The 12,714-nt window shown below is 39.6% G+C and overlaps 1 protein-coding gene across 2 annotated transcripts; it reads left to right on the top strand.

Moving 5' to 3' along the window:
- The first annotated feature begins 377 nt into the window (after positions 1–377).
- On the top strand, positions 378–10,126 carry LOC118411567 (isovaleryl-CoA dehydrogenase, mitochondrial-like). Of its 2 annotated transcripts, none has more exons than XM_035813928.1 (12): positions 378–570; positions 1,426–1,515; positions 2,611–2,662; positions 3,111–3,280; positions 3,692–3,785; positions 4,229–4,365; positions 4,929–5,025; positions 5,435–5,528; positions 6,824–6,905; positions 7,461–7,565; positions 8,005–8,077; positions 8,824–10,126. In XM_035813928.1, the coding sequence occupies exons 1-12, from the start codon at positions 388–390 to the stop codon at positions 9,021–9,023; spliced, it is 1,377 nt and encodes a 458-aa protein (XP_035669821.1). In that variant the 5' UTR covers positions 378–387; the 3' UTR covers positions 9,024–10,126. The 2 variants fall into 2 exon arrangements, with proteins under 2 accessions (XP_035669821.1, XP_035669820.1); XM_035813927.1 differs by lacking the exon at positions 5,435–5,528 and adding an exon at positions 5,916–6,009 and having other exon boundaries at positions 379–570.
- Positions 10,127–12,714: the final 2,588 nt, after the last annotated feature.

Here is a 12,714-nt window from a genome sequence, read left to right as displayed (position 1 = left end):
TGTAAGGTAAATTCCTAAATTCCTAAATTCCTACCTTGGTGTACAAATAGATATTGTAATATTTTTGGAATTCCTAATACCCTCAGTTGAAAATCATAGCGCAGATTGCCGAAAGGCTGACATGGACACTGGAGAATCTGGATCATCGTGCAGGAAGACCTCATGCGGAGTTGTGGTAAAGTGCAAGAGTTAATGGTTATTGTGGGGTATACCATTAGGACGCCCATTTAAACTGAAAGACAGAAAATGACTGATGTGCCAACCACTCATACTAAATTCATTTATTGGGAATACTTTAAGAATTACTGTGTATTTCTTTTACGATACATAAATCTTACTCCCAGGTTCTTCACTTTTCTCTAAAATGTTACACCCCTTTAGTTTAGAATGGTCCAGGTCTCAATCCGCAAGATGGCGACGATGTGGCGTAATGCGTTGCGAGCTGGCAACTTTTTCACTCGTTTTTCCCAACTCAGCGGATCAAAAGTAGCTCAAGCTGGCACAAGATCATGTAGCCAGTATGTGAAAATAGACGATGATCTTTACGGGCTCACAGAAGACCAGAAACAGGTGAAAACAACCGAATTGTGTTACGTAATATGATACCATGCGTTTTGGTGGGAGGGAGGGGGGCGGTGCCTGGGGTGGGACACGGTAGCATGAAAGGTCAAAACAATACAATATCATAACCTTGTTGTAATATTACAGCCAGTAGGTACCCATCTGAGTAATGAGACTGTTTACATGCTCGAGACACTTATTACAATACACAAAGACAAATGATATGGCTAGAGAGGCCGGTACAGGGAAACAGGTCAACTCGCCCCAATACTAACTCGCCCCAACTATTTACTACCGACTCGCCCCAAGTTACGGGGACAGGGAATACAGGATAGCCCTTGCTTTTATACTGCTTTTACACACATATTTCTATTTCTATGCTGTACTGGGCAAAGCCCCTTTTATGGGCATCCCGCCCAATATATGTCCAAATTTTAGATATTACTTTATATGCTAACAAAACCTCGTCGCTCTAATTTTAACGTTCTCTTCGGTTTAACACTTTTATTTAACGCCCGATCAACGCCAGGGCGCTAGCGCGTTGGCGGGTATATGTTGCATGTCGGCCCGGGTGTGTGCGCCGCTCACTGTAATCTCAAGTATCTCAAATTAATACACATAGGCATTTACTAATATACTTCTGTTATATTTCTCAATAAAGCTTGCCACTGTGACTGTAGTGACATAATAGCGCTGCCATTCCGGGCAAAACTTATCAATAAAGCGGGCGGGTACAGTCATATATGATAAGGCGACAGTCCTGAGTTCTACTTCTGGTATGAGTATCAACTTGAACTTGAAGGTACATGTACAGTACTTACTGTTACCCAACGAAGACATGTGACTTACCTTGCTACCTTGCAGCTGAGAGAGGCAGTGTTTAGGTTCTCCCAAGAAGAGCTGGCACCCTTGGCAGATGAGATTGACAAGAACAATGACTTCCCAGGAATCCGAGTGAGTTTCTCACAGCTTTGTTTACTAGATAGAGCAGCTGGAAATATCAAGGCTATCCAATATAATGTGTCACTGATCTGCAACAGATGAGGAAATCTTAATGCTAATACCTATCCAGCTCTTCCTATTATTAGTGTTAAACAATAAGGAGGTTCATGATATGGTCCTCTTAAGGTTCCGGTTCGGAATTTCAAGTGACCAGATGACCAAATAGTTCCTAAGAATAAGACGCAAATCAGAGGTTGTCTCCATAGTTTTGGCTCTATATTTTTCAGCTATCGCTTTAGAAGTCTATAATCTTTTATACTTCTCCAAATGCTTGTTGTTCGTAGCGTTTTATGGTTTCGGAGATTTGATCGTGCGGCGAACACTTCCTGGTATTAGTGCGCGCGATAGGGGTAAAGCGTTTCGTCGCCTGATTACCCAGATCGTGCGTTCTATGTACGTTTTGGGTGTTTTAGCGCCATCGGAGCTTGCGGAAAACGTACCGGATAACTTTTTTTCCTTTTTACCCAGTATACAGAAGAAGTCTTGACCTTCATTGCCATATCAGTCATTATCCCAGGAAAATTCATATTTTCCGTGTAGCGGCCTGTAAAAAATGGCCCCAAATTAGCAATTTTTGGATGAAAAGCTTATATTTTTGATGGTTTTTACCAAAAATAACATTTCTACAGAAAATGTCAAATGAGTCTGTCGGTCAGCGACAACACACCCTTTTCCATCGGAAACATTGAATTATCCGAAAAACGATGTTTTGAGAAGCGCTAGTGCTTTTCTCAGAGACAGTCAAATCGGCCCCAAATCCTTAAGAAGACTCCGAACCGGAACCTTAAATAGAGTACAAATGCCCAATGAAGTGCATTGTGGTCAGAATGTCAAAGGTTAAGGCCCCTGAGACATAAACAATACATGTCTGGACATTGCTACGCAAATTGACCAGTCTAGACGTGTGTAAAACATGTAATGCAGACAAGAAGTATCTATATGTTAGGCGTCATCACATTTGAGGTTTTATCCGCAATGCAAAAGTATGCTATTCATCTTCAACTCAAGCAAACAAATTAAGATGCCCTTTTGTCTTCTCATCTCTAGGAGTTCTGGAAGAAGCTAGGAGATATGGGACTGTTGGGCATGACTGTACCAAGTAAGAAATCAGATATGTACATATTATTATTCAGCTACCAACTAAATGCATGCTTCTGACCAATGACATTTTTTTAAATATCCAGTCATTGTTATAGTATGTGTCATGATCTAAGTTATGTGTGAACTGGAAATAGATGTTTTTGGTAAGACCTACTATCATCATATCAGACAATACAAGAATGAAATTAAGAAGAATGTGAATTTCAAGGGCACAAAGAAGAAAGCCTTGTGCAAAAGACTTGCCACAAGTCTGCATCATTCCATGCCAGGTAAGAGGCTTGCCTACCCTCTAACTCTGCCTGCATTGAAGTTATATTGGATACTGGGAGGAATTTTTTTCATCACGTAAGTTAACATTTTCATGCATACAATATTCTTTGTAGCTACAGTCTATGTATGTCTTATGTGTATGTTTAACCTCAAATATTGTGCCTTTGTTTATCTAGCCGAATATGGAGGAACAGGTATGGGTTACCTGGACCACTGCCTCGCTATGGAGGAAATATCCCGTGCCAGTGGTGCCATCGGCCTCAGCTACGGAGCACATTCCAACCTGTGTGTCAACCAACTCGTCAGGAATGGTAATGAGGAACAGAAGGCCAAATATCTGCCTAAGGTACTTATCACTTTATCACTCATAGTGTGCAAATAGAATAGATGCACACAGTAGAGACTGTTTTATCTATGTTATGTGTATGTAACTATCTATAGTTACAGAAGATCTTACGAAAGTTGCTGTTTTGTTATGTCAATCAAGTTCAGAGTAAAACTCACTTTTTGCTGATTAATCCTTTCAGACATTGAGTCAATTGTCCAACCTATTGGTGTTTATGTCAAGTGCATGAGCTTGTTACCACCAAGGCACCTAGAAGCTATTGAATGTGGAAACTGTAGACTCCCTTGTGTTCAATCAAAACCTGATGGTCAGACATTCCTGTAACAGTCACACTTGCCTAATGAATATTGATTTCAACAGTCACGGTCTAATCACTAACATTTCATGCTCTGTTTGTTTGTTCCCTTTCAGTTGATCAGTGGTGAACACTTTGGCGCACTGGCCATGTCAGAGGCCAATGCAGGGTCAGATGTGGTTTCCATGAGAACCAAAGCAGAGAAACATGGTTAGTTACTATGATTACACAATCTCTCTCTGTCGGAGGCTGATTGCGCCTCCTCCCCAATAGCTTGTGGTCATACACCTCTAACCTTAGAGAACTTTTCCCTTTCTCAGAGCTACTAATAGGGGCTCATGCAGGAGTCTTTATCAATGTGAAAACCCGTCCAATAGGAGCGCAGGATAACTCGTCACTTTGGAAACTAATCATCACAGCCTCCAACACCATGGTAACAGACAGTTCTCTGTTAAGGGGCCTGACCAGTGAAAGGGCTGCTAGAAGCTTGATATAGTCACACTATCATAGCAATGATCAGATGTGAAACATATATAATTATCATTTCTCACCTCTAAATCCTTTACATCTTTCTGTGCAACAAAGCTACATTTATATATTACATATGTGTAGAGAGAGAGATGTTTTCAACAAAGACTGTGCTCCCTCCACAGGTGACTACTATGTTCTAAATGGTACAAAGTTCTGGATCACCAATGGTCCTGACGCAGACACCCTGGTGGTGTATGCTAAAACTGAGCCTCATGCCGACAAGCCTCAACATGGGGTCACTGCGTTCATCATAGAGAGGGTAGGATGTTACATTGAGATTGATTTTCCTTCAAACTAGTCTAGTCTACACATAAACTATTTTTTTGTCCCTAAAACTCAGTGATGTTGCAAAGGTGGAGGATAAGGTAGATTGGATCTCAGTTCACTTTTAAAGTACAACAAAGCAGTTGCCAAAATGTTAGGAGAGAAGAAAGATAAGGTTGTGTCTGTGAATAATTTCATAATGTTGGTAAATCACTAGATACCAGGGTTCATATTCACGACTGATATATTTTATTTAATATAATAATAATATATGTGCAATCTTATTTTGGTGACATTCTGTCTCCTTCCTCAGGGCAATATGGAGTGAATCAAGAACCCTATGTTATCCAATATCTTGTGCACCAACTGTTGAATCTCACTCTCAGTAGTTTTACATATCATTAAAAGGCCATGCTTCCATTTACATAAAATTATGTATTTCTGTTGAAACATACATATTTATAATATACATGTGTTCACGTTGTCTTAGAGATACACAGATTTTATATATGTAGTGTTTTTTTGTCTGTAAGGTCTGTGTTGTCTGAACTGTTTCAGGGTATGGAAGGGTTCAGTACATCCCCAAAGCTGGATAAGTTGGGGATGAGAGGCTCCAACACCTGTGAGCTGGTGTTTGAAGACTGCAAGGTGCCAGGTAGGTACAACAGTGAAAACATCATAGCTTTCATTGCAAAAGTAAAGGTTCTTCATGTATACTGTACATCTTGAAACATTTGCGATGGTTTTATTTTTACTTGTGACGTCAGTGCAAATTTAAGACACCACAAATATATGTCATCTCACTTGGACCACTACTACATAATTGTTTCAACCTCAAATATAGATCACCTTGAAAATTCCTTTTACTGTAAAGGAAAACCACCAGAAACTTTATGAAACTACAGTACTGGATATAGACTGTCTTGCTCTACATTATGATGCAAACTTGCCGACTAACAATACTCAGGATACCAGTATTGAAAAAAATCTTATTAAGCATGTTGATGAAATAATAATGCCACCTGCATGATTTTTTGTCTGACATATAGTTCCATTTGTTGCAGCCTCCAATATTTTGGGAGGGCTTAACAGAGGGATATATGTGCTGTTCTCTGGTTTGGACATTGAGAGAGCACTTGGGGGTGCTGGCTGTTTAGGGTAAGATATTCCCCTTGGCAGTCTGGGACATGGCTCAGTTAGAGTTTCTCACTTTATCCCAAACATGAAACAGGGAGTCCAAACATGGAAAATAGCATTTACACACTTACCTGGATATCTAACTGACATGCTAAAACCAAATAATTCATTATTAGCAAAGTTTGGAGCAATTTATTTTACCTGGATTACAGCTTACAAGTATTACTGAAGGATAAAACAGAAAAAAGAAGCGCAAACTTGTTAATATAAAAGGCTCTATCACTTTTATTGAGTTTGGGTTTGCTATTTGGTGAAGTGAAGTGAAATGAGTGAGAAACTCCGACAGTCCATAATCCTGGGTTTCTCTTATATCTTGATGAGTTTTTGCTGTCTCTTTCCCTTCTCCAGCCTCCCATGTGTTAGGACAAATTAACAAAGGCATCTATGTGCTCTTCTCTGGACTGGACATTGAGAGATGTTTCCTTGCTGCTGGTCCTCTGGGGTAAATATAACCTGTCTGTGTCTGTAGCTACCGGTACTGTAGATATCTGTAGTATTTGGAAATTGAGAAAATATACAAGTTAGTTACCATAACAACACAATGTGAGGCTGTAGAAGGATTGAAAATATACATGTAGCATTGTGTTTGCAATTGGCCTGCATTACTACTGTGAGGAATGTTCTTTTACAAGGTGAAAATGAGTACCTAGCTTCAGCTAAGCATATCCCTTGGATAGGACGTTAAATGGAGACCCTATGTTTGAGGACAGCCACACATCAAGCACCAAAAAGAATCCACCACCCTTGTTGAAAGTAAATAATTCTGTTCAGATATGCTGCTTGTACTGTTCTGTACAAATCTGGCTTGTTACGCTGTGAGGCAGTCTACCAAGTATGCAATGCAAGCAAACGCTTTCATGGCTACTGTAGAGATTCAGCCTTCTGAGGCAAATTTGTGTGGTAGTTGGAAGTTGTCTCGATATGTCTATGTATGTGGTGATAAGACTTGTGATCTGTATCTGTATCTGTATCTATATAGCCGGTATAACCGCCGTTCGGCGTAACACACCAGCTTCGCAGGCACGCGGCGCGGCAGCAGCTGGTTATATTACACCGAACGACTCGTTACCCCTAACTTTTGCACATCTATCTGTAAGCGTTCTTTAAAACTACCGAGAGAAGATGCCCCTACTGTACTTGGTGATAACAAGCTCCACTCTACGATAGTTCTGGGAAAGTACGAATTTTTGAACACATCAATCCTAGGTTGGTAACTCTGATTAATTTGTTGGTGATGTCTGATGTCTCCCCTTCAGAGTGATGCAGTCTGTGTTGGATGTGACTGTACCATACTTACACACCAGGGAGGCCTTTGGACAGAAGATAGGAACCTTCCAGGTACTCAAGTATTAAAAGTAGTTTTTGTACACGAAGTTAGAAATGAAAGTATATCTGGATCAAGTTTTGCTCAGCAAAAGCTAATAGTATGTATGTGTTACAAGGATAGAAAAACTCCATGTATGTACAACAGATACAGGTAAATTCCCTTGTTTGTTCTGACAAGCACTTTGACTTCATCTTGACACTTTATCTGAGGGATTTCTACTCACTTCTGTGTCATGTACATGTACAATGTAAGTCAGATGAGTGACAGCAGCTAAGAATTGAAGTCATGGTCTCAGTTAACCAATTATATAAGGTAAAGAAACATACAACCATGACAGTTTTCCAATGTTTCCTTGTTGTTTCACCTCGAAGTCTGCACCGCCCATTAAAGTGACCGTAAACTGGTCCTGCACGTAAACTGGTAACCTTACGTTACATGTACAATGTAAGTCAGATGAGTGACTACAGCTAAGAATTGAAGTCATGGCCTCAGTTAACCAATTATAGAAGATAAAGAAACATACAACCATGACAGTTTTCCAATGTTTCCTTGTTGTTTCACTTCAGATGATGCAGGGAAAGATGGCCGACATGTACACCCAACTGAGTGTGTGTAGGTCGTATGTGTACAACGTTGCCAGGGCATTGGACAGGGGATGTATCATTCCTAAGGTAGGAAGGTTTAATTTTTTCATGAGAAATGATCATTCATGTGCACAATCATTCATCATTGCACATTTCATGTGGCATTTATTATGTCATTTGCCATGCCAAGATCCAATAAAGCTGAGTCTGAATCTGAATCATTTGATTTTTGCAGATGAGTATTTGAATGATTAACGTGATCACATAAAGATGTGTTATAGAAAAAAGAACATTCAAGGGTATTATGTTTTCTTCCATTGAACATCCAAGTGGAGGAACCTTACAGAGAGGAGGAGGGGTCAGTACCTGGCCTGGAAGTAGGCAGGCAGGCCATCTAGTATGTAAAACAGTCATCAGTAAGCTTGACAGTTGTATAAAAGTGAAACTCCAACGTCCATGATACTCTGTAGTTCAGACACACTGCTATACAATGTAGATGTACATTTTGGTATGTGTTGTTCCTCAGGACTGTGCTGGGGCTATCCTGTTTGCTGCTGAGTGTGCCACTAAAGTGGCACTTGATGGGATCCAGTGTCTCGGTATGTCTTCTCTTCTTCTTACCCTAATATACATGTAGCAATAACAAGACATTACAGGAAGAGTTTGACCTTTCCTATGAGGCTTTATAGTTAGCATTGACTATCATTTGGTGATTCTCTTTTGACAAATATGGAAAGCATTGTTTTAGTTGTCCATGGAGTTGTGTACATACGTATGTTTAAGCCATTGTGTGCCAGAGAATACTGATTTGGTAAATTGGCTTCTTGAAGAAATAACAACCAAGCAGTCAGAAGCACTTTTGACAATCAATATCATTTTGATTCAGACTTTCTTTGTGGTCGTAAATTTGCTATGTTCTCTATGAATATGAAAATGTTAGTTATGAACAGACGTATATTTAGAGCATTATCCTTAGTTCCGGAGTGCCTTAGTTTAAGTGCCGGATAGCATACAATAACTGTTTCAGGATTATTATGAATTTGCCACGACGGTGTAGCGCCAGTACAATGTTTGTGTACCATTCCACTGACAGTTTTAAAGCAAGGCGAAGGAAAATTTGTTATTCTTTTCTACAAAGATTAGCGTCCTCGAATAATACCATTGTCCAGCACTTGCTGGTTTCAGACATGTTCTACAGAAATACTTTTTTCCAGAACTGTTATGACTTATTGTACAGGTAGTGATTTTAATGTATATGTATGTATTATCTTTTGTGTACCTATGGGTTTTTAACCTGAAATAAAGAATTTAAAAAAAAAAAGTTCATTTTACTGTTTTCCACCAGGTGGAAATGGTTACGTCAACGACTACCCCACCGGTCGCTTCCTGAGAGACGCTAAGCTGTACGAGATCGGTGCAGGCACGAGCGAGGTGCGAAGGCTCATCATTGGCCGCGCCTTTAATGCGGAGTACGGCGTGTCAGACAGAGAACAGCAGAAGCCCAAGAAGGAGACACAGAAGGGTCAACACTCTGCTGCACAGTGAGAGATGATGGGATGTCCAGCCTGCAGCAGGAAACAAGGGTGCTGTGCCACCATGCCCTGACCATGCTCCCCCTTACCATTCATCAATGATGCGACTTGGTCACAATTTCGGGAGACTTTAGAATATGATTTGCATTAAAAAATATTAAAACTCCTCACTATGAAAGTGTACCCCCCTCCATAACTTGGTTGTTCCACTCCATCGCATTGCTCAAGGCAAGGCAATTAACAAAACGCTCAACAATCTTTATTATGTGAGTGATCCGTGATCAATGGTCTTCCTGAGTTATCTTGCAATGATATGTAAAGGGAGCCAACAGTGGCCACGATGGTTTTGAAATCCACTCGAAATGTAACAGCACATGCATGTTGTGATCATTGCTCACAAATATCAGTTTCTTCAGTATCAGTGTGGGTTTATTGTCCTTAAACTAGCACACAAGTAAGTATTTAGGGCCAGATACACTGTGTCTTTTTTAAAGGTTAGAAAGTTGTGCAGGTGGTATAGCAAAGTAGTATCTTCTCATTAAACTCTCAGTTTTTATTCAATTAAATTAGAATGGATTTTGGTTGCAGTTCTGTCAGATATATCATGATTGTACAGAAATATATTTTCTGCTGACAAAGTACTTCAATGTAAATAGAGGTAGAAACGTCCCAGTATGCAGATTAGTATTACCTTGTGACATAGTGGTAATCAATGCTAACTAACACTTGGAAAGTGAAGTGAAAATTAAAGTCTTAACAGTTTATTTTCTGTAGGTAAAGTTGGTCTTGTAAGATGGTGAAGAATAAGTTTACATATACATTTATATTTACATTTAGTCAATTCCCTGTCATTGAAGCACCTGTGATACATGTATCTACTAATGACTTCTTTGACACAGTCCTTTCTATTTCCTTCAGTATACTTAATACTTTTTATTGTTTGCAGCTTGTGATGCTACCTAACTGTTTTAGAAGACTTGGAAAGGTACATGTCACTTTGGCTGCTTGGTGCCCTTCGTTTGAATTGAAACTTGAAAGTTCTTTTTCTGTTGAACGCACATGACTGCCATTTCATGTATAATATATTTGAATGAAATACATTGAAACTCAAACATGGCTGATGAGGACAATGGATTATTTCTGTGTTTGAAAATGAAATGTATTTATTTGCCACATTTAAGTCTGCTGTCCATAGAGGAAGACATTTTTGAAGCTTGATAGTGATAAAGGTTTTTACCCCAACTTGGTAGGGAAAGCTCCGGAAATTTTTCCAGCTGAGTGTAAGTGTTACAGAGCTTGACTCAAATACTACCCCAACCTGAATCATTTTTCAAAGTTCCTACAACACGACAGTAACATAGTTATGCGCTATTCATAACAATGTTTAGGTGCAACAACAGCTTTCTAAAGAACCATAGCAATCTGTCTTATTTGACCCAAATCCTTCTAAACCTTTGATGTTTGCCTGGAATTTGCTGAGGACACACCCATTTCTTAAGGCTTAGTTATCAAACTCAAAATGAAGCTGGTACTCGTCTGAATTAGTCGCTCTCCCAGAAACTGAAGACTTTAAAGAGAAGGCTATAAACTGGTAAGGAAATTCGTTCATTATTAGAAAGTAATAGAAACGTTACAGTCTCATAGCCTTTCTGAGATCATAGTAAGTCAGGGGCTGTTATGAACTGTGTCTAGCGCATGGTAACGGAAGGCAGAGCCCAACCCTCTCCTTCCAACGCTCTTTACATCCACAACCAAAGTCAGGTACAACCAAAGTCAGGTACCCATTCTTACAGCCGGGTGGAGTGAGGAAAGTCTTATAAAGTGTCTTTCCCAAGGACAAATCTAGGAAGGAATGTAAGGAATCAAACCCTTGACCTCTAGATTTTGTGTCCGAAACCCGGCCATTACACATCACATTATAAATGTACCATTTATTTCAGCAAGGTTGTTGGCTGTGCACTTTCTGCCATATATCTAGTTGCTTTGAAGTCACCATTTGTGGTTACTGTTTAAACCTTTTATAAACAATACCCAACAAATTATGGGCAGGGATTTATAGATGTTGAGTAGGCAAACCGTGTCGTTACCCTCGATACGTCCTGATGGATAATTGATCGTAAATTCTATCGACGTTTAAGTTGCAGGTTTCTCATTTGATTACCACTCAGGTGGTTATAAATCAAGAGTGCTAAGGTTACTTGTGCGTCTTGTTAAGTGTGGATTGGTACTTAAGTAACAGTCACAACTTTGGAAACTGTGAAGAAAACACCTCAGTCAACAAACGAAAGGAAGCCATGTAACCAGTTCCGTTGCGTTCTTTGTGAGTATGACATTTTAAAAACTTAACTTACGAAAGAAGTTTTGTGACTTTCGAGAGAGAAGAAGTGGTCAAGATTGATTTCGTTGTTGAGGAATTTTGTTTAGAAATATATTTCGTAATTTGGAATGGGGAAGCTGGACCTCAGTCCGATTACGGAGTTTAATAGCAATTTACCCAAGCGTCTGGAGAAATTCTACAGCTTCTCTTAAATGTAACGTTGCGTATATTGGCGAATCAAAACACGTATAACAAAAAAAAGTCAAATCAGTTAACTATTGGTAAATAAACAATACAAAAGGACAGAAATGCTTTTTTAAGATTGTTCAAGTACAAAAAGGATTCATCACAACATAATATCGAGTTTTCATGTAACCTCTGACACCATGAGGTCATCTATCAGGTGAAAGTCCACGCCTATAGACTGAGTAAACAACAAACGCGCCTATTCTATTGGTTTATATAAGACATGTAACACGGACGGTTTCTCAGTACACCTCCGCTGCTCGACGGTACGATCGATCACTTCCTGATTTCCCACGAGATACACACGACGGGATGACGTCAGCGTCAACATGTGTACCACTCGGCTAGAAATATGTCCCAGATCAAAAACATTTTGCGACGAAAGGTCATCCAATGCTTCTGCATTTTTGTATGTCGCATCATAGTGAGAAGTACGATACACGGTTTGCGTCACCGCAAACAGCCGTTGCCATGGCAGTGGTCCATGTGATGTGTCCTGTACTTCAAACCTGTCAGATGAGCGAGACCATTGTGCTCACGTGAGACCTTATGACCGTCCGTTATCAAGAAGAAGAGATGAGGACTTTGTATTTTGTTGTTGTCGAAAACTAAGATTTCACGTACAAAACACTTGGCGTGTTACTTGAAGTTTCTGATATTAGCATGAGAACGGAATCTGCTTACTTAAAATACTTTGAGAGGCATGTTATTGGTACAGTCACGAGAAGTGAGAAAAAAACATACAATGCGGATAAGATTTGTGCGAGTTTCTCATTCAGAATGCCTCATAATTAATCTTAAAGAAAATTATAAAGTTTATTGTTTTCTTCTTCTCCTCGGTTATAAAATCCTTACATACGCTTCAAACCCGCATATTGGCTTATCATTACAAAGTCAAAGTTCAAATTCATACAGACCTTTCTGTATTCGAGACTCAAATCTAAAGTTTGCATAACAAATAAGCAACCATCTGTTGCTGCGTTTCTGATTAAAGTCAAATACATTTTGTTCACCGAGTCAGCTCATGAGTGCCAAGACAAATACACGGAAACAATTAAATGTGACCAGGTCTGTACCATGGAAATGGAATTTTCATCGCTGCACACAAAGGAGCGCTCAGAAAAGTTAAAATACGATGACC

Source organism: Branchiostoma floridae, chromosome 3 (genome assembly GCF_000003815.2).
Source record: "Branchiostoma floridae strain S238N-H82 chromosome 3, Bfl_VNyyK, whole genome shotgun sequence".
NCBI classification, from domain to species: Eukaryota; Metazoa; Chordata; class Leptocardii; order Amphioxiformes; family Branchiostomatidae; genus Branchiostoma; species Branchiostoma floridae.
Note: the sequence above shows the minus strand (reverse complement) of the source record. Positions and strands in the feature narration are given on the sequence as shown.

What these genes read in the sequence shown, in the direction of transcription:
- LOC118411567 (XM_035813928.1), top strand. Translation starts at nt 388, where the DNA reads ATGGTCCAGGTCTCAATCCGCAAGATGGCGACGATGTGGCGTAATGCG. An exon ending in AACCAAAGCAGAGAAACATG is followed by an intron (nt 3,786 to 4,228) that starts GTTAGTTACTAT and finishes CTCCCTCCACAG; the next exon opens with GTGACTACTATGTTCTAAAT. An exon ending in GGGGATGTATCATTCCTAAG is followed by an intron (nt 7,566 to 8,004) that starts GTAGGAAGGTTT and finishes GTTGTTCCTCAG; the next exon opens with GACTGTGCTGGGGCTATCCT.